A 27,570-nucleotide genomic window follows, 5' to 3' on the forward strand; every position below is an offset into this window, starting at 1 on the left:
AAGGGCGCCGAGGCGCCTCTCCTGGAGCTGAGCCACCTGACCCCTGACCCATAAGAGTTAGTAGGGTGGAACTCGCTGAGCTCGGAGTCCACCGACTCATCGGGACCAGAACGGCGAACCTGCGACGGCTGGTGACGCGCTCGCCCTCCCTCCTCCTTTCGCCTCTGCCGGGAGTGGCGCTCGTTGGTGACGTCGGGGGTATGATGGCCGCTGGGAGGCTAGGAAGGTGAAGGTGAGAGGGCGAGTGTGTCGGGTGGTGGGGCCCGACCCGGCCCAACAAGGCGAGTCCTGGATACCCCAGCGTGGGCCGGTGGGACGCCGGGTTCCCGAAGGCTCAGGATCCGGGCGGGCGGGCGTCCCCACGCTGCCGCTTCGCCGCCGGGCCCTCCGCGGCCCTTGGAGGAGGGGGCGGGACTCGGGGTTCGGGACTTGGGGGTGGGGTCTCCTGAGGCTTCTTGTCACTCCACTTTTCCCGCTTTCTCACCCTTCCCCGCTAGATTCTATTCTTGCCCTTTCCCCATTTCTTGTCCAGTTCTCTATATTTGCCAGCATTTATTCAGCACATGATAGGTGCCCATATTCATCATCGTAGGCGCCTCAGTTTGGGCACTTACTGCCCTGGCACAGTTGTCGCTGTACTTGTTTGGCTTGTGGGTGGACGGTAAGCTCCGTTGAGGGCAGGGGCTGTTTTTTATCCATCGCTAACTCTAGCGCCAGCACGCACGCACACATATGTGCACACACATGCCTGCACACACGTGCACACACACACACAAGGCAGACAGAAAATGTACATAATTAGCTGCTTGGACGCTTGAAGCCAAAACTGCCGATTCCCATTTCCATCTGTTGTAAGCCTTGATTGCCCTATTTCTTTAATTTCTCTATCTGTTCTCTTTCTCTCCTCCTAGAAAGGGCTGTAACTGTCACCCTTGCCATCCCCAAGAGTCAGGTGAGGCCCCTCCACATAACTGAAAACAAGTGAGGCTTGCAGTCAATGGGAGGGAGGCCATATCTCAGTTCCAAGCTTGGCCTCTTAACTCGCAGTTCATAAATCTTTAAATATTCCAAGCCTGTCTTTGCACTGTGGAATTGAGAGTTAAGTAAGACATCTTACAGCATCTGACAGATAGGGGCCTTCAGTAAGTTCCACTTCTCTGTCTCAACTCCACCTTCCGGTCTCTTGTCCTCAGTGCCACAGCCCTCAAGCCTAGTCCTTGAACTGGTTTTGCCCTCTCCTGTGGTCCCTCTGGATGTGCTTTTACCAGAGTCCCTGCTTGTCACCAGCACATGGCTGAACACATGTTTGTGCACATCCAGGCTTGACCCTGAACCCGTGGGTTGTTTTTCCCCAGGGCACTTCCTCACATACCACCCCAGTACCTCAGTGAGTAAACTTCCCTCGGGGATGAGTTTGTTTGGCTTTTTAAACCTAATTAGACTTGTTTGGCACCATTTTTCCCCCTGCCTGCTGACCTGTCTCTTTGCTTTTCTAGTAACTCAGAATTGGCGGAGTCATTCAGTAGCCATCTTCAACCTGAGACAGGAGGAAGAAGAACTCAAATTCTTTTCCTCTTTTTGACCCAGCCCGTGTTCATGATGCCTACCCTGTGAAAGTCTCTCACCATCGGAAAAGTAAGTGGTGGCCGAGACATCTGGCAGCCTGGAATTGTGTGGAGTGGAAAGGGGTGTACTCTGCTGGCCATCTAGCGCTGAATCTCTTGGACAGGGTTCTCTTGAACAGGGCTGGATCTTTCCAACCTGTGTTGGAAAAAACTGTCTCCTTTCACATGATTTTACTGGTTGCCAAGAAAGCCCATTTAAAGGTTGACAGTTAAGAAAATGGCTGGGATCTCTGGGCTGCCTGAAGAACAAGTCTCTATCTCCCTCATTTGTTCTCTGCTGTGCTGGCTCCTCTGTCCCCTTCTCTGCCCGCCGGAAGTTGGGTCACTGGCTCCTTATCACAGTTCTTCTAAGAGTCTCCTCTGCCTCTTTACTGTGTATACTCTTTTGTTTGAATTTCTCAGCTTTTCCTCTGTTCCAGTTGTACCAGCAGACGATCTGTGGATCCATTTTATTTTCCCTGCTAGGAGTCGCTGTGCATGAAACTGGGTAAGGAGGTGGTGTGGACTCAGGGACTGTGCTTGGGATCCAAACACACCTGGGAGTGAATTTTGTGGCTGCTGTCCCTGCACCCACGGCACCTAATCCTCCTCCACTAATAGCCCAGGTTGAGGCTGAGCTTTTCAGTCCCTGCGAGTGCTAGTAGCATTTTAGAATTGCTTTTAGTTTAGTATCTGTTACTACTATGCCCCCAGCACTTTTTTGTCATGAGAGAAGGAGACTACTGGGATGAATGAGGCTTTTCCCAAAGTATGATCCTTCTCCTGTTATGTAGAAGAAGGTTTTCTTCAGCTAAGTTTGTGAAATGCAGCATTAAATACAGTGAAGTGAGAGTCGTTACAGCAAGCCTGCCTTCCCACAGTCTTTGTTGTGCTCGTGTGCTACAGTGCAGGGGGAGACTGTAGAATGTAGTGTTTTACAAATTGATTCTACTATGGAGCCCTGTGTGTATGGAACATTGGCTGCATTAGAGTTCTGTGGACTGCACTTTGGAAAATGCTAGTGTTAACGCTCTGAAACCATGACCACGGGAAGCACTTTGAGGCGGTCACAACAGCTTGCTGCATGCCACTTGGTGGATAGCTGATACTGGAGCTTGACTCTGGCCCAGCTGCGCCTGGGGGACCGGCTCCGCATGCCTGCTGTGAGCCCTGTGGTGAAGTAGGGGCTATCGGGGCTTTCCAGAGGAGGATCAGGAACCAGCTGCTTCCCCCAACTCTGAAAGCCTAGGAAGCCAGCTGGTGGAGCCCAGGAGGGCGGGACCCAGCCTTGGAGTTTGTGTGCATTTGCAGCTGTGGTCCATTTGTGCACATACGTGTGCCCAGCTCTCTCTTGGGAAGGATTACATCCTGGAATCTGACGGATTTGATCAACTCTCTTGACTCATTGAACTCCAAATACTAAGAAACAGATGCTTCACCAAAGGCTGCTTTGTAAGAGAAAAGTAAATACATGTATCCCAGGTTTAGAAGGGTAGGAAGGTAATTCCCTTTAGGGGCACTCGCTAACTCAAACCATGTCTCACGGTTGTGGAGGAGGAAAGTAGAAATGGAAGGAGGTCATTGCTCTGTATCAGAGGCTGGCTTTCTAGAAGTTCACAAATTAGATGGTGAGAAAGTGTGATTAAAAAAATCCTGAAAGTCTGGTAAGGTTGCGTGGGCTCCATGCAGATGTCAAGGAAGGCTTCATGGAGGAGGTGACACTAGAGTTGGGTCTAGAAGGACAGGGAGCATAGGCCAAATGAATGAATAAGGGCAGAGGATTCCAGGCTGAAAGCAGCATGTGTAACACAAACATAGACTCTCAACTCAGGCATGAATAAGGGCAGAGAAATTAGCTTGGAGGGGTTGGTGGTAGGGTGCACCTGGGAGGTTCAGGTTGCAGCTGCAGGCGGGGGACATGAACGCTGGGCAGCCCCTGGACGGGCTGCCATCTGGGCAGACCAGGTGACCTTGGAGCACTCGGCTCTAACTCACGGGCATGCTGTTGAATCTTGCACTTACTGAACACTAATGCCTCTGGTGTCATATCCTTTGGGCTTGCAAAGAATGAGCAGAACTTGAAAACGCCTGCTCCTAAAAGCCCCGCTGATATCTGGGAACTTGCTGCCTGCAAGCAAGTCACTTCTGGGGCGGGGCACTGCTGAGCCTCACCCCTGAGCAGACCTGTGCCTCGATCCCTGTGGCAGCCATGGGGTGGCTGTGGGTGTGCTGGTGGTGGAATTGCATCTGCTCACTCCCGAAGGCTGCCTATTCCAGGGGGAGTCCTGTGATCTTGCTGGTAGAGTTTATTACTGTTGCTGTTTGATAGTATGTAAAACTACCTTTGAGCTTGTGCCATATCATCTTTCATCTTCTCACGGACTCTGCGTGATATCTCGTTTGTACCCATGACAACTCCAAGGCTCTGAGGTTTAAACAGCGCAGAAACAGCACAATCACAATTTGAACCCAGCTCTCTCTGATTCCAGAATTTCATCTGCAGTGCCAGCTACCTTGTGAGACCCTGTTCTCCTTCCGGTGACTTTCTCTTCTGCTTACATGTATCCCCTATGTCTCTAAGGGTCTTTCCTGCTGGGCCACAGGAAGCCTGATAGCAGTGTACTCTCCGTTTCTGCTTTGGAGGAGCCAGTGGCATTTTCTTCCCCTTCTTGGAGCGATGCTGTCTTTCATTTCTTAATTCTATTTATTTATTTAGTTTTGGCTGTGCTGGGTCTTCTTTTCTGTGTAATAGCTTTTCTCTAGTTGCAGCGAGTGGGAACTACTCTAGTTGTGGCGCTTGGGCTTCTCATTACTGTGGCTTCTCTTGTCACAGGGCACAGGCTGTAGGGCTCGAGGGCTTCAGTTGTTACAGCTCCTGGGCTCTGGCTCAGTAGTTGCAGAGCACGGGCTTAGTTGCTTCTTAGCATGTTGGATCTTCCAGAACCAGGGATAGAATCCTGTCTCCTGCGTTGGCTGGTGGATTCTTTACTGCTGAGCCACCAGGGAAGCTCTATCTGCTGTCTTTCTTCCTTTTTTTTTTTTTTTTGACAATTATTTGTTTATTTGGCTGCATCAGGTCTTAGTTGCAGCAGTGGGATCTTGGGTGTGTCATGCAGGATCCTTCATTGCAGTGCTGGGACTCTCTAGTTGCAGCCGTGGGCTGAGTTGCTCTGTGGCACGTGGGATCGAAGTTCCCCAACCAGAATTGAACCTGCGTCCCCTGCATTGCAAGACAGATTCTTAAGCACTGGACCACCAGGGAAGTCCCTGACTTTCTTACTCACGCCCTTGAAAGTAGGCACCATGCTGAGAAAATCTCGCAGCTGTGGTATGTTCCGAAGGAGGAAGGCAGAAATAGACACACAGTCACTTCTCTCTCATTTTTTCCAGAAATCTTGATCATTGAAAAATAACTTGTAGGTTCCCATTTCCCTGTGGGTCTCTCTTTCTCCTCGCTCTTTGGGATGGTTAGTTCCTAAGGGCCAGTTTTCAGTTATTAGGAATGTTTGTTTTTTTTCTGCTTCTCAGGAGCTGGTTCAGCACGCTTTGGCAGTTTCTCTGTAGGTTCACTCCTAGGCAGTACCCTGTCATCTCCCAGATAGAGCACGTGCCGGGTCGGGTGGAGAGCTGGTGGCACTGTGATTAGGGTGGCAGGGGAGGGAGGGACCGACAGGGAACTGCTGAGTGTTGAGGAGGGCATATCCAGGCGTACACAGCTGTGCACACCACCCTTTATCCTTGGAAAGGCCTTTTTCCTGGGACTTGCCAGGGTTTTGAGGGCTCTGCTGAAGAAATGGCACTGTGCGTGGTGGGGACTCTGAGGAACTTTGGTTCAGGGACTGCCAGCTGCATCTGGGGACCAGCTTCTCTAGTCTGTCTGCCTCTTTTGACTTTGAGTAAAGATCTCTAGGACTCTGGAGTTAAGCCTCATGGCCCCTAACTTGTTATTGCCATGTGAAAAAACAAAAACAAAAAATAGGCCACAAAGATGTGCATGTGACTGAGGATTGAGTAAGAGCAAAAGAGCTACCACACAAAAACAGACTGGGGTGATAAGCAACTGTAATAGTGCCTGTTGTAGAACTGTGAGGTTGTGGACTTTTTTCCCTTTAGTTCCCACATTTTCTACAGTAGACACATTTATAAGGAAAAGACAACAGTAAACATTTACAAGTATAAATTGTAGAAGTAGACTGCGTTCATTTGAGGATCAGCCCTCCTTGCCATCCTCTCCACTGGCAACCAAGGCAAAAATAAAAACAAAGAAACAAAACCTGATAGGATTTAGGGCCATCAGCACTGGGCAGCAGAGTGGCCAAGGAGGGTGGTGGAAGCGCCTGACCTTGAACATCACTTTGCTTTCACTGCTCTGAGTATTCAGTGCCTTTTCTCAGGGGGTGATGTATAGGAAATAAGTGTGATCTCTGTCATTCTTTTCTGGCGAAAATTCAGAGGAGGACATCTCTGTATGTTACCTTGTGGTTCCCCCATCTTTCTCTGAGGTGGGTGAGGCAGGCCTGTCCTTGTTCACCCAGCAGGGAACAACCAGAACTGGACCCGAGGTCCGGACCCTGGGTGCCTACACTGTGTGATAGGAAGATGGGCCCAGGCGGTCCCTTCCTAGCCTTGAGATGCTGGCTCTGATCTCGCTGTCTGCAATCTGGTCCTGGAGGGCCCATGTTCTGGATGGGCCTGCGAGCCAGGCCCAGTGCCCCTGCGGCTCGCACTCTTCTGCATCCCAGCAAAAGGTCCCTGGGTTCGCTCACATGTCTTCTCTCTCGCAGCGCAATGTCCCTGCTCTTCTCTCGATGCAACTCCATCGTCACAGTCAAGAAGGATAAGAGACACATGGCTGAAGTGAATGCTTCCCCGCTCAAGCACTTTGTCACCGCCAAGAAGAAGATCAATGGCATTTTTGAGCAGCTGGGGGCCTACATCCAGGAGAGCGCCACCTTCCTGGAAGGTGAGACGGGCACCCTGTTCAGCCAAGCCCGCTCCTGTCAGCCTCAGTATTTAGGGGGCAGAACTGGGGACAGGGAGGTACAGCCCTGCCCTTGACGAGCTCACGCCCAGGTGGGTTGTCACCTTCAGTGGTACTCTGCTCCTGGAATCACGTGAAACTGGGCTCCAGGGAGGCTGGGCCAGGGAAACACAGGACCCATCCTTGAGAATTGTACAGATTCTGCTCCGCTTAATCATAAGAGGTGGGTGAATCGTATCCTCACCTGAGGGACAAGCAGACTGAGGTTCTGAGAGTCGTTGATACCTTGTAAGTGACACAGTGGACTGTACCTTGGCGTCTCTTAACTCCAAAGTCCAGGTGTTTTCCTTGGCCCAGCCTGGCTGCCACCAGTCCCCGACCCTGTGTCTGGGTGTTGGTTGTTCCTGGCCAGGGTATTCTCTCTCTGATATTTTTAGATACCAGGACTTTGAATAAGACTTGCATCACCGGCACCTTTTCCTCTAGTTACTAATTTGAGCCCAACCTTAATCCTCATTCTGTCAGCAGAGAAGGGCTGGTTCCCAAGGCCCTACTCAGTCTGAGCACCAACTCCAGCTACTGTCTTCTCAGACTGTCTAGAAGGCACACCTTGGCTCCAGGCCCTGGAGTTATCAGTGAACAGCCAGGAACTGAATTTTCCTTGGCCTTGGTTTCCTCATCTGTGAAAGAGGAGCTTAGGGGGGACCGGGGGTGGGGGTTCCTAATTCTAATCTGCAGAGCCCTAGAAGTTTAGTGGGAATGCCTCGGGGACACGCCGCTCTCTGCTTGGTGCCTTCTCCTAGAGCAAATTGGCTTTTGGTTGGCTGACATGTCAGGCTGCTCCTTTAGGCTCCCTCGAAAGAAAGGAAGTAGTCCCAGTACTGGAGTCTGAATGTTCGTCCCTCTGTGTTCACGTGTTGGAATCCTCAGGCCCACTGTGATGGTGTTAGGAGGCGGGGCCTTGGGGAGGGGTTATGTCATGAGGGTGGAGCCCTTGTGAGTGAGATTAGTGCTCTTATCAGAGAGACCCCATAAAGCTCCCTCGCCTCTTCTGCCACATGAGGATATGACTAGAAGTCTCCCACCTGGAAGAGGGCTCTCACCTCACCAGGCTGGCACCCCGATCCAAGACTTCCAGCCACCAGCACTGCGAGCAACACACTTCTGTTGTGTCTAAGCCTCCCAGTCGTGGTGTTTTGTGAGAGCAACCTGAACAGACTAAGCAGGGACTCTTCATGCCCTGCCTTCAGCATGGTGCTTAATGCAGGAAACGTGTTCCCAGAGAATTTGTTGAGTTTAAAGATCTGAATTTCAAGGGTGTAGGATTGGTAGTTGAAATGATTCCAGTCTAGTATCTGTTCTTTAGCAGTAGTTCTGGTGTGCAGAGATGGGACAGACCAGGCCACTGTTCCCCCCGGAGCCAAAACTAACCCTCTGTGATGCTCTGACTCACTCCCATGGTTCTGTGGATGAACACCCTGGTTCATAATGAAGATGTTTGTGCGATGGCATCAGGAATGGGTGTTTTGATTTCTCTTTTTGTGAAAACAGGAGGCCTCTCATACTGGTGGGCCTCCAGGGAGGGAAAAGCACTGGGGTGGTCCTGAGATGTATTTGGGATTGTCCTGGCCAGGGGAGGGGAAGGCTACTGCCTGGGACTGTTCTCTAAAGGGCAGTAGTAAGAGCTTGTCAGCTGATGGCTTTTTCTTTAAAATTTTCTTTCTCTAGTCACAGGCTGGAGAGCCAGCTTCCTCTGGCGCACATTCCAAAAGCTACACCCATGTGCCCACTTAAGGGAAGAATGTCGATGGTCTGAGAAGGGGTGACCAGTGGACATGGGGAGGCCTCATTGGCACCAGCTGTAGGGGAAACTCACTGGGTGGCTCCGAAATGCACCTGTTGTGCTCTGGGTGCAATGGGACTGTTCTCAAGGCTGGGACCTGTCAGCCCAGTGGTTCATAAGTGCCTTAGTCTGTTTGGGCGGCTGTAACAGAAATACGATAGACTGGGTGGCCTGTAAACAACCCAAATTTATTTCTCACAGTTTTGGGAGGCTGGAAAGCCCAAGACCAAGGCAGCAGCAGATCTGGTGTCTGGAGGCCTGACTTCAAGCTCTCACATAGCAGCTCATGTAATCACATAGCAGAAGGGGCTGGCTAGTTCTCAGGTTTTCCTTTATAAGGACACTAACCCCAGGCATGAGGCTCCATCTCTATGTACAGTTGACCCTCAAATAACATGAGTTTCAGTTTCACAGATCTGCTTATACATGGTTTTCTTCCCATAGTAAGTACTGCAATAGTACACAATCCATGGTTGAATCCGTGGATGCAGACTGTGGATACAGAAGGGCTGTGCATACAGAAGCTGACTAAATTACATGCTGATTTTTGTTCGAAGGATTGGCACCCCCAACCCCCGCGTTGTTCAAGGGTCAGCTGTACCATCACACTGTCATCACATGGGGCACATAAACATTCAGTCCATGGCAGCCAGGCTGTGCTGAGGGCGGACACGTCTGCAGTCCAGCCAGCTCAGGATCTTCCTGGCGCAAGTGCTGGATGGGAAGGGGACAGGGTCTTGCTCAGTTGCTCCCATCTGTCATAAGGTGTTATCCAGCCACGTGGCAAGGGCCCTGGGGAAAAGGAGTGCAGTGATCCCAGGATCTGTTCACTTAGCAAACACTGTGCACCTGCTGAACATGGGGTGTGGGAGTCGGACAGCTGGGCCCGCGTGTGGTAGCTGATGCACACAGGTGAGTGGGGCAGTTACCCTATGCTGAGACAAGGGCTAAGATGCAAGAAGTCCAGGCTGCCGCGGGGACGCAAGCCAGGAGGACCTGACTCACGTTGGTGGGATCAGGGCAGGCTAAGTGAGAATGAGCCAGAGCACCCCAAGGTGGTGTGTTAGTTCTTTGGAGGGGTGGGGTGAGGAAGCACCAAGCAAAGCCTGGAGTGGTGGTGAGTGTGGGAATGTGGTGAGGCAGCAGGCAAGGCAGAGGTGCCCGAGATGCAGCTGGAGCGGTGAGTGGGGCCAGGTCAGGCAGGGCCTCGGGAAGGTGCACAGTGACCCAGACTCAGCCCTGACCCCACTGTCTGGTAGCTCTGATGGGTACATTCAACGAGGCTGTGTTTGACCAGAACAGTGCCTGGCATATACTGAGAACTTGGTAAGTGTACCTTAAGTACGAATATATAAGTAAATGATGGCAGTCAACATTTGCATTTTCATCAGATACCTGCCCCATTCTTGGCACTTCTGTATTTAAATTCAGTTAATCGTTTCTCCAGCCACATGAAGTAGGTGCTGTTGTTATCTCTGTTTTAAGCCTAAGGAAATTAAGACCCAGGAATGTTCATTTGCCTGAGGTCACAAACCCAGGAAGAGGTAAGAGCCAACATTTGCACTGGAACCCAGCAGTCTGTATTGCACTGGGGCCCACAGGAGTCTGGACCTCCAGTTGGAGAACAGGGCCCTGCGGGGGTGGGTTCCGCCATCCAGACTAGGACTCTGGAACTCTGAAACTCTGACGGTGGGCTGAACTGTTTTCAATCTGCACCTGCAGAAACCTACAGGAATGCAGAACTGGACCCAGTTACGACAGAAGAACAGGTTCTGGACGTCAAAGGTTACCTGTCCAAAGTGAGGGGCATCAGTGAGGTGCTGGCCCGGCGGCACATGAAGGTGGCTTTTTTCGGCCGGTGAGTCTCGAAGTCCTCATGCCTTCTTTCTTCCCAGCTGGGAGGGAGGGAGGCATGCTCTTTGTGCTGGATCCGACCACCCCAAGGCAGGGAAGCAGGCAGCACACCACAGAATTCGGCGCTCTCCCTTTAATTTTTTTATATTTAGCAGTGGTAAAGTAGACATAACAAAATTTCCTATTGTAACCTTTCTTAAGTGTACAGTTCCGTTTTGTTAAATACATTCATATTGTTACACAGCTGTTACCACCACTAGTCTCCAGAACTTTCCCTGGAAAACGGAAACTTACCCGTTAAGTAACATTTCCTGATCCCTTCTCCCTCACTGGCTGTTAACCACTCCTTTACTTTCTGTCTATGAATTTGCTGACTCTGGGAACCTCACATAAGTGAAATCACATTTTTTTGTGACTGGCTTATTTCAGTCAGTGTAATAGCCTCCAGAATCATCCATATCATTCCATTTGTCAGAATTCCCTTCGTTTTTAAGGCTGAACAATATTTCATTGCATGTATATTCCATATCTTGTTTATCCATTCATCCCCGATGGACACTTGTTGCCGTCCCTTTCTGATTACTGTGAGCAGTGCTGCTGTGAACAAATACCTGTTTGAGACCCTGCTTTCACTTCTTTTGGATACATACCCAGAAGTGGAATTGATGGACCATACGATCATTCCGTTTTTGAGTTTTTGAGAAGCTGCCCACCATATGGTTTTCCATAGCGACTGTACCATTTTAATTCCCACCAGCAGTGCACAAGGGTTCCAGTTTTTCTGCATCTTTCCAATACTTACTTATTGTTTTTTTTTTTTTGGCAGTAGCCATCCTAATGGGTGTGAGTGAGCAGCTTTTATGGTTTTGCTTTGCATTCTCTTAATGCTTAGAGATATTGAGCATCTTTTCATGTGTTTGTTGGCCACTTGTATATCTTCCTTGGAGAAATGTCTGTTCAGGTCCTTTGCCTATTTTTAAATTGTTTGGGAGTTTTTGTAGTTGTTTTGTGATTTTTTTGTGTGTTTTTCAAGTTGTAGGATCCTGAATTTTCTTATCAGATATATGATTTGTAAATGTTTTCTTCCATTTTGTCAGTTACCTTTCTGTTGACTATGTCCTGTGATGCACAGTTTTTTATTTTGATATAGTCCAATTTATTTATACTTTTCTTTGTTTATACTGTTGATATCATGTCTGAGAAACTGCCAATTCCAGCGTCATGAGGCTTCCCCCCTATGTTTTCTTCTAAACGTTTTATACTTTTAGCCCTCAGATCTCTTTGTTATGCTTTGAGGTCAAGTAGGCACCTCTGGAATGTTTCCTACAGTGCCAGGGAATTCTTCTCCAGTTCTCAGTGGGCACTGACTGGTGTCCTGCACAGTGAACTTGGTTCTGACATTCTACCAGGAGGTGGCAGACCCTACAGGATAAGAACTTGGTACCCAGATAGCCCACTTCAGATGCCATTCGGACACCTGTGCTTCTGATCGACTGGCTATAAATCAGAGGTTCCCACAACCTCCTCCTCGAGTTTAATCTGCTTGAGCAGCATGCACTTAGGTTTACTGGCTTGTTATAAAGGATATTGTGAGGGATACAGATGAAGAGATGCACAGGGCGAGGTCTGGGAGGGTCCTGAGCAGGGGAGCTCTGTCCCTGTGAAGTAGGGCACACTGCCTTCCACCTGAAGCTCATCAGATCTCACTGTTCAACAGATCGATGGGGCTTAATCTACAGCCCCCCCTCCTTCCTTTTCCTGGACGTTTAGTGGGTGGGGCTGAAAGTCCCAACCCTCTGATCACTTGGTCTTTCTGGTGATCAGCCCATCCTGAGGCTGTGTGGGGGCCCCACCTTAGTCACTTCATGAGTGTAAACAGGTATGCTCAGTAGGGGCTCCTTATGAGTAGCTAGGGACACTCCTATCACTCAGGAAGTTCTAAGGAATTGCCAGGAACTGGGGACAAAGACCAAATATATTTCTTCTTAAACCACCTTTAAAAAATTAAAGCCCAGTATAGGTTGCAAAGAGTCGGACACGATGGAGCAACTAAGCACAGCACAGGGGGAAAAAAAGGTCTCAGATAGGTTGGATGCTTTGCACACAGTGGTAGCCTGAGGAATAGGCACTCTGCCCCTCTGCCCCTCATCACCTTGGGGTGTCCTTCAGCCTTCTGGGCTGTCATTTTTCATCCTCGCCTCAGAACTGTGACCCTGGCTTTGGTGAGCTGGAGCTGATGAGTTTGCAGAGTGGAGCTGTTTTAAAGAAAAAGAAGGTAGAAAGGGGGGGTGGCATGCAGAATGCTACCATAATCTACCCTAGAGCAGGCCCTTATCAGCGGGGAGTGACAGGTGGGGCTTCATGTTTGAGAGGAACCTGGTGTGAGAAAAGCAGCAAAATTGGCCTTCTGTAGAAAAACTTCGGGGTCACTCAGCTGAGGTCACTTAGACGGAGGAAGACAGCCTGGGGTGAGTCAGTGGCTTCTGGTAGAAGAGGAGAAGTGGGTTAGTCTTCCGAGTCAGACAGGTGGTCTCCTGCATGATGCTGAGAGCCTCATGTTGAGGGGGTTCACTCAAAGGCAGGTAGTATCTGCATGCTGGCATCACGCCACGGGAGCCCCTTGTAGTTGGTTTACTGTGATGAACCAGGACCCGTCACCTGCACAGGCCACCGGGGTTGTCCGTCCATTTTCATAAGCACAGAGCACCCACTCTGCCTGTGTGGGCACTGATGTCACTATAGAGGACAAGGCTTTGGACTTCCAGGCCATCCCTTCTTAGTGACAACCTGAGATGCAGATGGCGGTAGCTTCAGTGGGTTTCCTTGTAGGACGAGCAACGGGAAGAGCACCGTGATCAATGCCATGCTCTGGGACAAAGTGCTGCCCTCCGGGATCGGCCACACCACCAACTGCTTCCTGCGGGTGGAGGGCACAGATGGCCACGAGGCCTTCCTCCTCACGGAGGGCTCAGAGGAGAAGAGGAGTGTCAAGGTGAGGGGGCCCTCCCGGCCTGGCTTTTGGCCCTAGTCACACTGGTGGGTCAAGTCTAGGCTGAGACCAACCAGTGGGTCTGTTGTGCCAGGACCCAAGGTGCCTCTAAGGAGAGGGCAGTGTCCCTGTAGTGGAGTTTGGGAAGCCCTGTCCTAGCCTGGCTGTTTAGGGAGTGTGAGAGCTTCAGGGAGGTTTTGGAGTCTGGAATTCACAGTCCTTGTGAATTGCTGGGCAGGCCTTTTCTCTTTGCAATGCAGAGTGTGTATGCCTTGTTCTTGGGGGTGTTGCCAGAGAGCGATCCCTGCGTTTGCTCTCTGATTCCAATGTTTCAGCTCAGGGCTCGCGTGCTTTCATTTTTCTGAGAGCCAGCTACACTTTGGGTTGGGACCAGATGCTCATTTTGGTTCATAAAGAATTAATTAATGCAGAGCAACATCCAAGAAAGAAACTTAATGGAAGAGTTAAGGATAGTTGGTTCTTGCTAGCAGCTCCCAATTCTTGACTTTGTATGCATGAAATGAAAGAGGGGTAGCAGATTGGCCTGTGGTCCAGGCCACTATCCTGGGGCTAGGCTGCACTGGTCTCCAGCCCTGAGGCTCTTCCTTGACCCTGATTATCTTCTGCCTCCACCCCCATCAGACGGTGAACCAGCTGGCTCATGCCCTTCACCAGGACGAACAGCTGCATGCTGGAAGCCTGGTGAGTGTGATGTGGCCCAACTCCAAGTGTCCGCTTCTCAAGGATGACCTGGTGCTGATGGACAGGTAGGAGGGCAGGTGCCTCCCCAGGAGGTGCAGACGGGGAGGGCCCCGGGTTTCCATTTCTGGGTCCTCCAGGCCAGTGTCCCCAGAGTCATGTTGTTGCTCTGCTGAAGTATATTACTTTTTAAACCAGCTTAACCACATCTTCCAGCCTCGTGGATTTCCTTCAAGGTCTGGTTATTGTATCATCTTGGCAGGCATCGGGGCCCCAAAGATCTCCCAGTGATGGTCTGTAAAGAGGGATAGGAAGGATGCTCGAAACTGGGGAAGGTTCTCGGCCTCAACCCAATGTTAGTATGTTTATTGGAGGAGGGGGTGGAGCTTGTTCTTGATGAGGTCCCTGTTGCGTTTTATTTTTCTCAAGGCAACACTTTGCTCCTGCTTTGTGGACAGGCTATAACTATACCAAGAAATTTGGTACGAGGGTGCTTGCTGGACTCAGATAAATGTAGCACTTCACCTTGATTGTATACCCGCAAAGTGAAATGCAGGGGCTTCCCATGGGTAAAGAGCCTGCCTGCCAGTGTAGGAGATGCAGGTTTGATCCCTGGGTTGGGAAGATCTCCTGGAGGAGGGCCTGGCAACCTACTCCAGTATTCTTGCCTAGAGAATCCCGTGGACAGAGGAGCCTGGCGGGCTACAGTTAGTCCATAGGGTCACAAAGAGTCGGGCACAGCTGAAGCGACTTAGCATGCACACGTGCATGCACAAAGTCAAATTACAGATCTTTAGGTTTTTATGTGAGTGATAGATGCATATGACAAAAAACACATTTTCAGACAGTCTGGAAGGACATGAGATGAAAAGTAAGAATCCCTCCAGGAAGGGCGATTTCCCTCTCCTCTGTAGCTTTCTCTTCCTTTGCCTGCTGCCTCAGGTCTGTTCAGAGCAGGAAGAATAGGGCCCCGGGTCTGATGATGGTTTACCCCTGTCACCTCCAGCCCTGGCATCGATGTCACCACAGAGCTAGACAGCTGGATTGACAAGTTTTGCCTGGACGCCGACGTGTTTGTGCTGGTGGCCAACTCGGAGTCCACCCTGATGCAGACGGTAACCCATTCTCTCCCTTTCCCCACACTCCCAAGATCCAGCCGAGCAGGCGGGCCAGCAGGGCCTTGGCTGGCACAGCCCCTCCTTCACTGAGGTTTTTCCCCTCATCCAGGAAAAGCAATTCTTCCACAAGGTGAGCGAGCGCCTGTCCCGCCCAAACATCTTCATCCTGAACAACCGCTGGGATGCCTCTGCTTCGGAGCCTGAGTACATGGAGGAGGTGGGCGCCTCTTTTACTCAGCAACTTGAGGCATGCCACCCCATGCATCTACCTAGATTCTCTGCGTGCTCTCCCTGGCCACGTGCCTGAATGAATTTCATCACCGAAGTTGTCTCGTGAGGTGTTTGGGGTCACTATGGGACCGCTTCACTTCTCCCATTCACTTCCCTGGACCCCTCTCCTTTTTTTTTTTTTTTTTTTGGAATGTAACTGCTTTACAGTGTTGTGTTAGTTTCTGCTGCACAACAGAGTGGATCAGCTGTATGTATATGTGTATCCCCTTCCCCTCTAATCTTCAGAAGGCTTTTCTCCATGCTGAGAGGCCTCCACACCACATTAGCCGAGCCCTTGCTTGGGACCAGGGCTCTCCTTAGTTCTTGAAGAATGAGTCAGAGGCGTAGCTTTGAAAGGCATCCAGGAAAGAAGCTTACAAGAAGAGCAAAGAATAATTGGTTCTTACAGCTCAGAATGCTTTACTTTGTATGGGTAACATGAAAGAAAAAGGAGTCACAGGTGCTATGGGGCGATGATCAACTGTGTAGTCAGCAGATGCTGGTCAGTGTGACTGATAAACTCCCTAACCTACCCAACTAACCCAGGTAAATCCTAACCTGTGGGCTGGGTGTAACAGATGGAGTTGTGCAGAGGATGAGATCTGTTCACCTTGAGCAAAGGCCTGGCATGTGGAAGGTGTCCACCCAAGGCTTGTTGTCACTTTGAAGTTCCAGCAGTGGAGCCCTACGGCTTCAGAGCAAGGAAGGATTTTGGGGTGGCGCCCTCTCATTCAATAAACAAGGCCAGGGAGGACTCAGCTTGTCAGTACAGAGTCCAGGTGTGGATTTCTGTGTTTGTTTTTTTTTTTAATATATTTCTAATGGGGGGAAAATTGTTTCACAATGTTGTATTGGTTTCTGCTATACAACAAAGTCATCCATTATCATACATATATCAACTCCCTCTTGAGCCTTCCTCCCTGCCCCCTCACAGGTGTGGGTTTCTTGACCCCCAGCTTCCTTTCCTTCTGGGGCACCAAAGGGAGGCTTTTGTAGGCTCTTAACAAGGCACTTTGGGGCATGTGTAAACATTTCTGCTTGTTGATGCCTCAGGTGTCTTGGACAGGCTGCACCCCATGGAACCCTGTGACTTGGGATCTGGGGGGCCCGGTGGCTGGAGGACAGATGGTGGGAAATGATCACTGCATGTGTATTGATACCTTCTGAATCCTGAGCCATGTGACTAGATTACCTGTACTCCTAGAAAAGAGGCCACCGGGGGCCATGGGCTCCTTCAGGAGGGCCCCCTCACACCCCACTTGGTCATATAATACCTGTCTGCTTGGGCTCCAGGTGCGGCGGCAGCACATGGAGCGCTGCACCAGCTTCCTGGTGGATGAGCTGGGCGTGGTGGATCGGGGCCAGGCTGGAGACCGCATCTTCTTCGTGTCTGCCAAAGAGGTGCTCAACGCCAGGATCCAGAAGGCCCAGGGCATGCCCGAAGGAGGTGATGATGGAACCATCTTCTTGCTTTTCCCTGACGCTTGAGACAGTGGGTCTTGTGCTAAGTCAGCCGGTAAAAATAGTTGTGAGAATGAGGTGGTGAGAGGAACCCTGGGTGAGAAGCTCTTGGCTGCCTGAGTTATCTCTGGACTAATGTGGTGCACTTCTCCTAGGGGGCGCTCTTGCAGAAGGCTTTCAAGTGAGGATGTTTGAGTTTCAGAATTTTGAGAGGAGATTTGAGGTGAGCATGAGCCTTTGATCCTGTTGTCTGGAGATTCTGTGCCTCCTTAGCGCTCCCCAGCCACTTCCCTGGCAATTGAATGCCTGAGCCTGGCTCTTGGCTAGTGGCCTCTGCCTCCTTTGGCACCTCTTGTCTGTTCCAGGAGTGCATCTCCCAGTCGGCTGTGAAGACCAAGTTTGAGCAGCACACGGTCCGGGCCAAGCAGATCGCGGAGGCCGTCCGCCTCATCATGGACTCTCTGCACATCGCAGCACAGGAGCAGCGGTAAGAGCCCAGGAGCAGACTGGCAGAGGGAGCGCAGCCACGACTACCTCACCCTCGTCTGAGGCTGGGCCCAGGGCCAGAGCTCAGCTGGCAGAGCAGGGTCTCATGGTTTCCACCAGGCCACGTTCGAGCCACAAGGAGCAGCCAGTGAGGAGGTTGTGGAGCATCTGTCTGTCCTGCAGGGTCTGTGCAGTGAGCTTCCCTGAAAGTCTGAGCTGGCAGCCTCGGTCCAGTGCTATGCCTAGCACTACAGCCATTCTCAGAGCCAGAAACAGAAAGCACTTCTTCAAAATACCTTTTTTGGGGACTGCCCTGGTGGTCCACTGGTTAGGACTCCGAGCTTCCACTGCAGGAGATGCAGGTTCTATCCCTGGCAGGGAATTCAGATCCCACATGCTGTGCAGCATGGCCAAATACACCTTAAAAAGAGAATTAAAAGATACTTTTTTTTTGAGAGATTAAAATATATGAGAAAGTACAGAGAATAATATACCTTGTTTCCATTGGCCACAATTGACAGTATTTGTTTTATTGTCAGAATATAACAAATAAAACACAGAAAAAAACTGTTGAATACCCTTTGATTCTTCAGTCCCTGCCCGAGTGTCCCTCTGCCTGCTCCTCAGAGGTAACTGCCATCATGAATTTGGTGTGTAGTCCTGTCATTCATTAAAAAGAACTTTTTATGTAAATCCTGAAGAATGCACGGTATTGCTCTGCGTGTGTTTCAGATGTACAGGTACGGGAGCATGCAGCACCTGGCTTTGCTTTTCACTCAGCATTGTTTTTGTCCTCTGTCCTTGTTGATGCCTGTAGTTGGAGGTTAGGAGTTTTCGTTGAAAGAGCAGTTCTCAGTTTCCTGTAGACTGATCTTTAGATTTCATTATTTTACTGTTGTAGACCCTGCTGCTGTGGACATCAGTTTATGTATCCCCTAGTGTGCATCTGCTAGAGAAGGTGGAGTGTTCCGTCTTGGGGTGTATGCATTTCAGCTTTACCCAGTTTTACCCATAGCTTTCTGAAACATCTGGCCCTGTCTGTGGTCCCACCAGCAGTATATGCTGGAACTCCCATTCCCCGACCCTGATCCGTACTTCAGACTTGGTGATTTGGGCCAGGCTTCTGGGTAGTGTTGTACCTCTTTTTCTCTTTTGTTTACTAGCGGACTTTTTTCTATATGAATGGCAGAACTTGTTCTAAAGTTCCTGAAAAAGCACCCTCCCATCTGTCACCACCACATCCTCCAAATTCGGAAAACTTAAGAGCATTGTTGGCACCGTCTCTCCCTCCTGCCTGGGAAGGGGAAGAGCAGGCCTCCACGGGTGTGCATGGAATGCCAGGATCACAGCCGGGGCCCACAGACTTCCCGGCGCCCCCTCTTGTTCCTTGGCTTAGTTGGGTAACAAGGGCTCTTTTTCTCAGGGTCTACTGCCTGGAAACACGTGAAGAGCGACAGGAGCGGCTGAGGTTTATTGACAAGCAGCTGGAGCTCTTGGCGCAAGACTACAAACTGAGAATTAAGCAGATTACAGAGGAAGTCGAGAGGCAGGTGAGAAGTGGAGAAGGAAGGACACTGGGGAGATTTGGACTTAAGGCAATGGCACCCCACTCCAGTACTCTTGCCTGGAGAATCCCATGGGTGGAGGAGCCTGGTAGGCTGCAGTCCACGGGGTTGCCAGGAGTCGGACACAACTGAACGACTTCACTTTCACTTTTCACTTTCATGCATTGGAGAAGGAAATGGCAACCCACTCCAGTGTTCTTGCCTGGAGGATCCCAGGGACGGGGGAGCCTGGTCGGCTGACGTCTATAGGGTCACACAGAGTCGGACACGACTGAAGCGACTTAGCAGGCAGGCAGAGGCCAGGCACTCGAAAAGTGAAAACACAGACATCCTATTCCTCCAGGACTTCTCAGCCTTCCAGGAGGAAGCCATAGCCCTGATTCAAGAACGTCGTGCCTCTTGGGGTTTGCTGTTCCATCGTGTGACCCTGGGCAAGTCCTCCTCTTCTAGGCCGCCTCCTCCACAACTTAGATGAGTTTCAGTCAGCCAATCTCTAATACCCCTGAATTCAAAAGCTTTAATTCTGTAGACCATCTGTGGACACTGCAGGTTTGCAGGGAGGCAGATCCAGTCTCTTAGAGCCTGTTAGACTCTCCTGGTGCTGTGGAGTTGAACCACATTCCCTCACCAGCACACTTCCTTTGCTGCAGGTGTCAACTGCAATGGCCGAGGAGATCCGGCGCCTCTCTGTGTTGGTGGACGAGTACCAGATGGACTTCCACCCTTCCCCCGTGGTCCTCAAGGTTTACAAGAATGTGAGTCATTAAGTGGCAGGTGCTCTGGGCAGGGGCTCCCCATATTTCCTGTTGGCTATGGATGGAGTCACCGAGAGACAGGGATTCAGCCCATGCTGGTCTGAGTCAGGGCCCCTCAGCCACTTGAGCCCCAGGCTTCACTCCACCTGCCTACCACTGTCACCTGCTGGGCCTGGGCTGGCCAGCCTCTGTCTGCCTCGCCCTGGGCTCCCTGGAGGGAACACTGGCGGAAGGTGCCGCTTCCTTTTCCCTCTCTTCTGGCTGCAGGAGCTGCACCGCCACATAGAGGAAGGACTGGGCCGAAACATGTCAGACCGCTGCTCCACGGCCATCACCAGCTCCCTGCAGACCATGCAGCAGGAGATGATTGGTCAGTGCCACAGGGCTCAGGACTGGGGCTCTGGGCTGCCCGAGATCAGTTTCAGGCCAGCCTGCAGAACTAATGACCTTTCCTTATCTCCCCTCTTTTGTGATGAGTCAGCTCCATACCTTGAGGTTCTGGACATGTGTTGTGAGTTCATTCCACGCATAGACTAGGGGTGAGCAGGGGAGGGGGCGTCTTGTGTTACCACATGGGACTAGCAGAGGCTGAGAGCTTGGCCTGCTCCTTAAATCCACATAGTAACGGGTATGGAGCCTCAGTCTGCGTACCCCACCCACAGGCCGGCTCATCCCGGCCTGGTTTCTCGGTCACACTGCCGGCATCCTTGTCAGCAGCAGGTGTGGTGAGGCTCAGCACTGGCGAGGCACAGGGCTGAGCTGCTCTGCTTTCTCCCCACTTTCTTTGTTCCCGACAGACGGCTTGAAACCCCTCCTTCCTGTGTCTGTGCGGAGTCAGATGGACATGCTGGTCCCTCGGCAGTGTTTCTCCCTCAGCTACGACCTCAACTGTGACAAGCTATGTGCCGACTTTCAGGAGGACATTGAATTTCACTTTTCCCTTGGGTGGACCATGCTGGTGAACCGGTTCCTGGGCCCCAAGAACAGCCGCCGGGCCTTGATGGGCTACAGTGACCAGGCAAGCGGAGTCCCTCCCCCTTAGGCATTGAGGGCGGCTACTCTGTGCCCTGGGCACCCAAGCCGTTCTAAATGGGGCTCCCGGAGGTCATGTCTGTGGCATGTGGGCCACCAACACGGTCAGGTTTCTGCCACAGATCAACCTACTTTTATTGTAGGCACTAATATTTGTGAAATTACAAAAGCAAGCTGTATTTTTTTTATTAAGCTTAAAGGTATGTAATTATTAAATCTAGATGACCTGTCTGTCCAGATACCACCGTTTTCACGTTTAGATGTTAACCCCCATCTCTGTACCTCTAGAGGTGTCACCTGGGCTGCTCTTGGGCCACGTCCCAGGCTTGGGGACCTAAGCTTAGGCCTTCCAGGGTGGCCACAGCTCATGATCTGTGGTATCCATGGTGTTTACCTTAGGGCTGGCAGGTCTGTTAGGAAGCCGAAATCCTTGTCTGCTACACGTGGAGCTCATTTTCTATTTTGGAAGTTGAAGTCATGGCCCATGTCCCTGTTCTGGACTCTTGGCCCTGAGGGTTCCTGAGGGTTTCACGGAATGAGGGATTTGCTGCCTTCTTCTTCTTAGCACCACCCTGTTTCTCTCCACAGGTGCAGCGGCCCATGCCCCTGACCCCAGCCAACCCCAGCATGCCCCCACTGCCCCAGGGCTCCCTCACCCAAGAGGAGCTCATGGTTTCCATGGTAACTGGCCTCGCCTCTCTGACGTCCAGGACCTCCATGGGCATTCTCGTTGTTGGAGGAGTGGTCAGTGACAAGCCCAGCACAGGAAGGGTGGGGGCAGGTGGGTGGGACCGAGGGGCAATCTGGCGGTGGTCCCTGCGTCAGCCCTGCACTTTACATCCATTATGACTTTTTGCTGTGATCTCAGGAACCATGCAACCTTAGCCCTGAAATGTACATTTCTGGGCGGAAGTCTCATTCAACATAAGGTGACACTGAGGTTCCCATTTTACAGAAGAAAATCTGCAGTTGGCTTGCCAAGGATACACAGCTTGGATTTGAGCTCTGGCCCCATCTGACTCCAAGGCCATGTTCTTTCCCCTGTAGGCCTAGTCCTGTGGGTAGGGAAGTAACCTGAGAAATTGACAAACCCGGGTTCTAGAAAGGTGGGCATGACCAGGAGTTTCTCATTTATACGTGAGGAAACAGAGCAGAACTTGCAAGGGCTTGAGCCAGAAAGAGGCCAGGCTGGGCTGTGAACCCTCATCTTGCCAGCTGTGGTTTTATGGCCCTTCTCTTCTGCCCCGAGGCCTGAGGTCACAGGCTGCCTTCTTGATAACTGGGGTATTCTCCATGTCTTGACCCAAGACACACTGTACCCAGAGTGCCTTGTGCCTTGAATTTTCCTGATGATGTGGGCACATGCTCTCTGCGACGTTCATTTGAGTTGTAGAATGGTGGCAGAATGTAGCTGACAAAGCTGCTGGGAGTTGGCTTCTCAGCTTGGAAGGCCAGGGTAGGCTGGGGCTGAGGCCCCGCCCTCCCGGCCTGTAGACAGTACCTACTTTGGTTCTTTTTTTGGTAGATGGTAACCTGGTAGAAGGTCATTAGCTTAGCAGCTGACACTTGACAGTTATGTAACCCTTTTACAATTGGTGTCTCATTTTACCCAAACCACCCTGGGAGTTGGGTGGAAGCCATCATTCCTATTTCAAGAGGAAACGGGGGTAAATAGACTTGCCGTGGGTCACACAGCCAGGATGGCAGGCAGCACTGGAGCCTCTGTTTCTGGCTCCACGTCCCCAGCGCTTTGACTCTGACTGTGCTGCCTTGCGCCAAAGTGTCACAAAGCAGCTCAAAAGGAGCTATCTGCTGAGCACCAGAGCTCAGAACCCCACTTGTCATCGGTGTCACAGAATGGAGTGTCCCTTCTGAGGACTCTAGCATTTTTGTTTAAGATGTCTGTGTGCCTGGACCTGTGCCTCTTGGGCTCACAGCCATAGCGGTGGCCCCGCCACCTTTGCACAAGTCATGTTGTGTGAGCCACACTCTGTTTCCCTCATTTTCTAGCTAGAAACAATCTAGAGACCCCTTCTGGTCTCAGTGGGGCCCAAGAAGATGTTGAGAGGAGTGTTCTGAGTAGAGGTACAAAGGCCTTTTGATGCTCCTGGGAAAGTCCTGGCAGCAACAGGCTAAGAAGCTGGGTGGTGGGACGGCAGAGGGCTGCACCTGCTGACCGCTGTGCTTCTGCAGGTGTGGAAGGCCGTGGGCTGGCGACTCATTGCCCTCTCCCTTGGCCTCTATGGCCTCCTCTATGTCTACGAGCGTCTGACCTGGACCACCAAGGCCAAAGAGAGGGCCTTCAAGCGCCAGTTTGTGGAGTATGCCAGTGAGAAGCTGCAGCTCATCATCAGCTACACCGGCTCCAACTGCAGCCACCAGGTCCAGCAGTGAGTGTCCCCATCAGCCTGAGGGGCTGGCGCTGGCTCCCCTGGTGCCCTCCTACCCTGACCTGGAGACCACTGGGCCCCAAGAGCTATCCGACTCTGGCCGTCAGCTGTGCAGTGACAACATGGAGGTTGAGAGTGGGAGAGGAGCCTCTGGGGACACTGTATGTCCAGGGCTGGGACCAAGTAGGCCTCTGGTCCCCCAGGAAGGAAGATGGCAATACGAAGGGCGTTACTTGCAGCATCTTTAGCGGGTTACCTTGAAGGACTTGCGTTGTGGGCATAGGTTTGATGTTCTAAGCCACAGCCCAGTCTTCGTGGCGTATCTTCGGGCAGGTGGGAGTGGTTGCTTGATCTGGTGGTGGTGACGAAGGTGCTGGCTGCCTGCCTTTTATTGCTACGTGGCAGGCCCTCTGCTAGGCGTTCTGCACCTAATACTTCATTTTCCTCCTAAACACTTTGAAGTAGGTGTTCTTACTGACAGTTTCTTTTTCAAAATGAGGAAACTGAGATTTAAGAGGAGTCATGGGCTCCCAGATGACACTAGTGATAAAGAACCCATCTGCCAGTGCAGGAGACGCAGGAGACGTGTGTTTGATCCCTGGGTCGGGAAGATCCCCTGGAGGAGGGCATGGCAACCCACTCCAGTGTTCTTGCTTGGGAAATCCCGTGGACAGAGGAGCCTGGCAGGCTACAGTCCGTGGGATTGCAGAGTTGGAGACGACTGAGCAGCTGGACACACACAAGAGCCAGGTGGCTCTTGCCCTAGACTGATCAGCAGAACTGGGATCTGAATCCTGGTCTCTCATGTCCAGGTCGGGGTGTCCTGCCCTGTGCTCCTGGTTCTCCCACTGTGGTAATACTGGTATTTGTGGTGGTTGTGATGTCCATGGTCTCAGCAGGAGATGGGGCAGATGCTGCCACACCAGGACAGGTGGTGGCCAGTGCAGGTGACTGGCAGGCTAGCTGCTGCCCTGCCCTGAGTCTGGTTTACCCTTGACACAGCCTGGTTGATCCTGACCCTCTCCCCCTTCAGGGAACTGTCCGGGACTTTTGCTCATTTGTGTCAGCAAGTTGACGTCACTCGGGAGAACCTGGAGCAGGAAATCGCCGCCATGAATAAGAAAATTGAGGTTCTTGATTCACTTCAGAGCAAAGCCAAACTGCTCAGGTGAGGTGGCAGCAGAGGAAACCCGTCCTGTGAGGTTACAGCTGACAGGCACGTCCTTAAATGCGATATCTCGGCCACTTGACATGTGCTGTCCGAATCTTCAACATTCCTGCAGGGACCTGTCGTCACCTTCACTTTATAAAAAGGAAAACTAAGGCCTGGAGAGGTGTTGAGTAACTTAACTGGGATCCCACAGTAGGTGGTTAAGCCAGGAGTAGAAGGATCCAGCCTGCTGGACACCAGCACCCTCTGAGCCTCCTCACGTTACTTGCCCTCTGTTGTCAGCAGGAACACTGGGCTAGATCCACCCCTCACTTCCACCATTTCTCTGTGAGCCCAGGGATGGTGGCCTATCAAAACCCATGCCCACAGGGGACCCAGCCAGCTAGCTGGTGGCTGGCCGAGCCTGGCTCAGAGCCCAGGTCTGCATGGAGTCTCCACTGAAAGTCAGAGCTTCGGGCAGCAGGTTGCTGGAGAGAGGGTGGGTCCCCAGAGTCAGGAGTGCTGGCTTCTGGTCCCGGCCTTCACATTCAGGCAAATCTCTGAGCTTCCCCAAGTCTCATTGCTTTTATCTGTAAGATGGAGTGAGATTTCATGACACAGCCACAGAGCTGCGTGCACAAGTGCTCTGTAGACTTCTTGGCCGCTCAGGCCCAGATAACATCAGCACATGGGAACTCGGGGCTTCCTGCCCTGCCCTGACGTCAGCACAGAGGGGGGCTACATCCAGGGGTGTCTGTGGGCCTTCCCCTCCCTGCAGTGCAGACGTGCACTCCCGCCCACTGCCCAGGGACACCTATTTTCTAGAGATACACTGCTCATCCCCAGGGGAAGTCTCACGAGGCGTGGGTCTTGGGGGTGGGCATCTCTGCTGTGCGTCACCTGCAGGGCCAGGGTAAACCCAATGAGGACTGCCGCTTGCTGACAGGCAGAACACGGCGTTCCCAACAGTTTGGGAACTTGTCGGTGGGCCCAGCGTGAAGCCAACACAGGGCTTAAGGGTCAGAAAAGCCCGAGTTTATTTCCACCACCAATGAGTCGTGTGACCGTGGCAAGTTATTTAACCCCTCTGGACCTCATTTTCCTCATCTGTGAAGCGGAGGTTACTAGAGGAATAAAAGTCAGGTGTCCGGTAGAACGCTTGGCAGGTTACGCCACGGCTAGTTATCAGCTCTTGCCACTACAAGGTAACCTTTTCTCTGCAGGAATAAAGCCGGCTGGTTGGACAGCGAACTCAACATGTTCACCCACCAGTACCTGCAGCCCAGCAGATAGTGGGCACCCGGAGCCGGACCCCCTGTGGGGAGGACAGTGCTGCGAGCGCGGGGGGTCTGCCACCACCAGGCCCCCGTGCAGCTCCTGTCCACTGCCGCTGCCGTGAGAACGAAAGCACCCAGTCTCCCACCATCTTGAGCCCCAAAGCGCTAGTTATTTTCCCCTCCTTTGCCTGCTGTTGCAGGAAGACCTTCCAACTTGTGCCCCTAAAGGAGACTTTTTTTTTTTTTAATGAGTCTGGACAGCACGGTACTGGGGAGTTCAGTCTTTGCTTTGCTTTGTCATGCTCTCTTGATTGAGAAGCTGCTGATTGATTGCTTGATGAACTCTTGGGATCAGCCAGTGTTGCAGAAGGCCTGGTTGGACCTTTAAGGGTATCAGGCAGGTACCGCCCCTGCCCCCGGCAAACGCTTAACACCGACCCCCGCACACTTGCCCCCCATGCACCCCAGCTCCCACACACCTGCCCACCATGCACCCCAGCTCCCCTGCAGAGAAAGGCTGCCTTTGTGGGGAGGCTGCATTTTCTTCCCAGTTTGCACCAGGAATGATTCAGAGAGTCCCAGGAGGCTTGTGGCTTTTGTGTCAGTGTGGTTCTTTGGCTTTCATGCTTCAGTCTGTTTGCAGAGCCTTCCAGACCAGCCTTTCCGCATTGGCAGTGGGCTGAGTGTGGCTTGGGTTTTAGGCGGAGGCAGGCTTTCTGCCATGAGGGGCAGGAAGATAGCGCAGAGGCAGCTGGAGCGCGTGGCCGGGAGGGAGGTGGTGTGCGGAAGCTGTGTCCTGTCTGTGCTGTCTTGGGCGGCCAGTGCCATGATGGAGAGAGACTTGCCTCCCTTCTCGTGTCCCTTGTTCTGCTTTCAGTCGTTAGCCTCGTAGTCTGGCTTCTTATTGGTGAAAGATGGTTTGGTCCAGATCGTTAAAGGATGTAGTAGAAGGAAAGATGGCGGAAGATGGGGACCTTGGCGGCAGGCTGAGGGGAGTGGACCCCACCCAGGACGGCTGAAGGATCAGTAGTGGGCACAAAACAGGGCCTTCTGTTTGACCTCACTCTGGGAGGGGCTCATGGGGTCCGAGAGCCCACCCTACCAGCTTAAGGTTCCACAAGAAATGTGTTCCCACCCCTCACCCCTCCTTGGCTCAAGCCGCCCTTGGCCACCAGACCTCTGGATGAAGTCTCTTGTGCCAGCCATGCTGCACACGGCCAGCAGACAGCACAGGGAACCCAGCGCCCAGCCTCCCACCCTTCCTGACCCCAGAGCCTCCAGGTGGCACATGGGGCCTCGAGTTGATCTTGAAAAGTGTTTCCTATGTTGAGTGTGGGGATTGTTACCGGTCACAGTGGGGGCAGGTTCCTGTCTCCATGGTGTTAACTGTCTGGGGCAGGCAGCCTTCAGGTGACAGCCTTTGCCGAGCAGGTCAGAGAGCTTCCTAGAAGCCAGCAGTACTGCTCTCCCAGAAAGAGGCAAGCTCAGGCAGAGAGGTGGGGCCTGTCCTGCCCTTCTGAGTCCGCCTCTGACTTCAGGGAAACAGCTCAGTGGCCTCTGCTCGCTGGCGGGTATCATGCAGTTGGCATGCTCTCCAGGTGCCCACTGGTCCTTCAAACCCTCAGTCTACTCTGGTGTGTGGAACAAAGTGATGGACTTAGCCAAGGTTGTTGTGCAGCAGAGGATGGCCAAGCTTTTTGCCAGACCCGGATGGTGGTCACCTCACAGTATGTCCAGAGAAATCAGCGTTGCACAATTCCAATGAATTTTGTGCTTTGTTGGGGGAAATTATTTAAAATAACTAAACATGAATTTTTTTTTTAATGTATCCCCTGGGATTTTGAGCTTCTTACACAACAAATAAAATTGAGTTTATACCACTGAGGGTGAGACTCTGAAAGAATTGTGGCAAAAAGCACTTTAATTTAATGCTGCTAACTTTGTTCTGTCTTTATGTTCATTTGCTGGAGTGCGAGATGTGCTTGACACAGTGAGTTTTTTCTCTGATGTATTTAAGGTGATAAATTTGCCTGAATTACTCCTGTATCAGTGCTGATAATATTGGACACTAAAATAAAACCTAGTTGGAAACCCTT

At 51.8% G+C, this 27,570-nt stretch overlaps 1 protein-coding gene across 3 annotated transcripts; it reads left to right on the forward strand.

Moving 5' to 3' along the window:
- Nucleotides 1–27,570, forward strand: MFN2 (mitofusin 2). Of its 3 annotated transcripts, none has more exons than XM_005889194.2 (20): nt 1–232; nt 1,497–1,635; nt 2,028–2,112; nt 6,389–6,567; nt 10,151–10,286; nt 13,112–13,274; nt 13,914–14,038; nt 14,977–15,085; nt 15,198–15,305; nt 16,652–16,805; nt 16,975–17,042; nt 17,185–17,306; nt 18,729–18,855; nt 19,521–19,625; nt 19,893–19,995; nt 20,423–20,643; nt 21,246–21,401; nt 22,851–23,047; nt 24,081–24,215; nt 25,421–27,570. In XM_005889194.2, exons 4-20 carry the CDS (start codon nt 6,393–6,395, stop codon nt 25,488–25,490), a joined length of 2,274 nt encoding a protein of 757 aa, XP_005889256.1. In that variant the 5' UTR covers nt 1–232; nt 1,497–1,635; nt 2,028–2,112; nt 6,389–6,392; the 3' UTR covers nt 25,491–27,570. The 3 variants fall into 3 exon arrangements, with proteins under 3 accessions (XP_005889256.1, XP_070241359.1, XP_005889257.1); XM_070385258.1 differs by having other exon boundaries at nt 2,045–2,112; XM_005889195.2 differs by lacking the exon at nt 2,028–2,112.

This window comes from Bos mutus, chromosome 16, assembly GCF_027580195.1.
Source record: "Bos mutus isolate GX-2022 chromosome 16, NWIPB_WYAK_1.1, whole genome shotgun sequence".
In the NCBI taxonomy this organism is placed as follows: Eukaryota; Metazoa; Chordata; class Mammalia; order Artiodactyla; family Bovidae; genus Bos; species Bos mutus.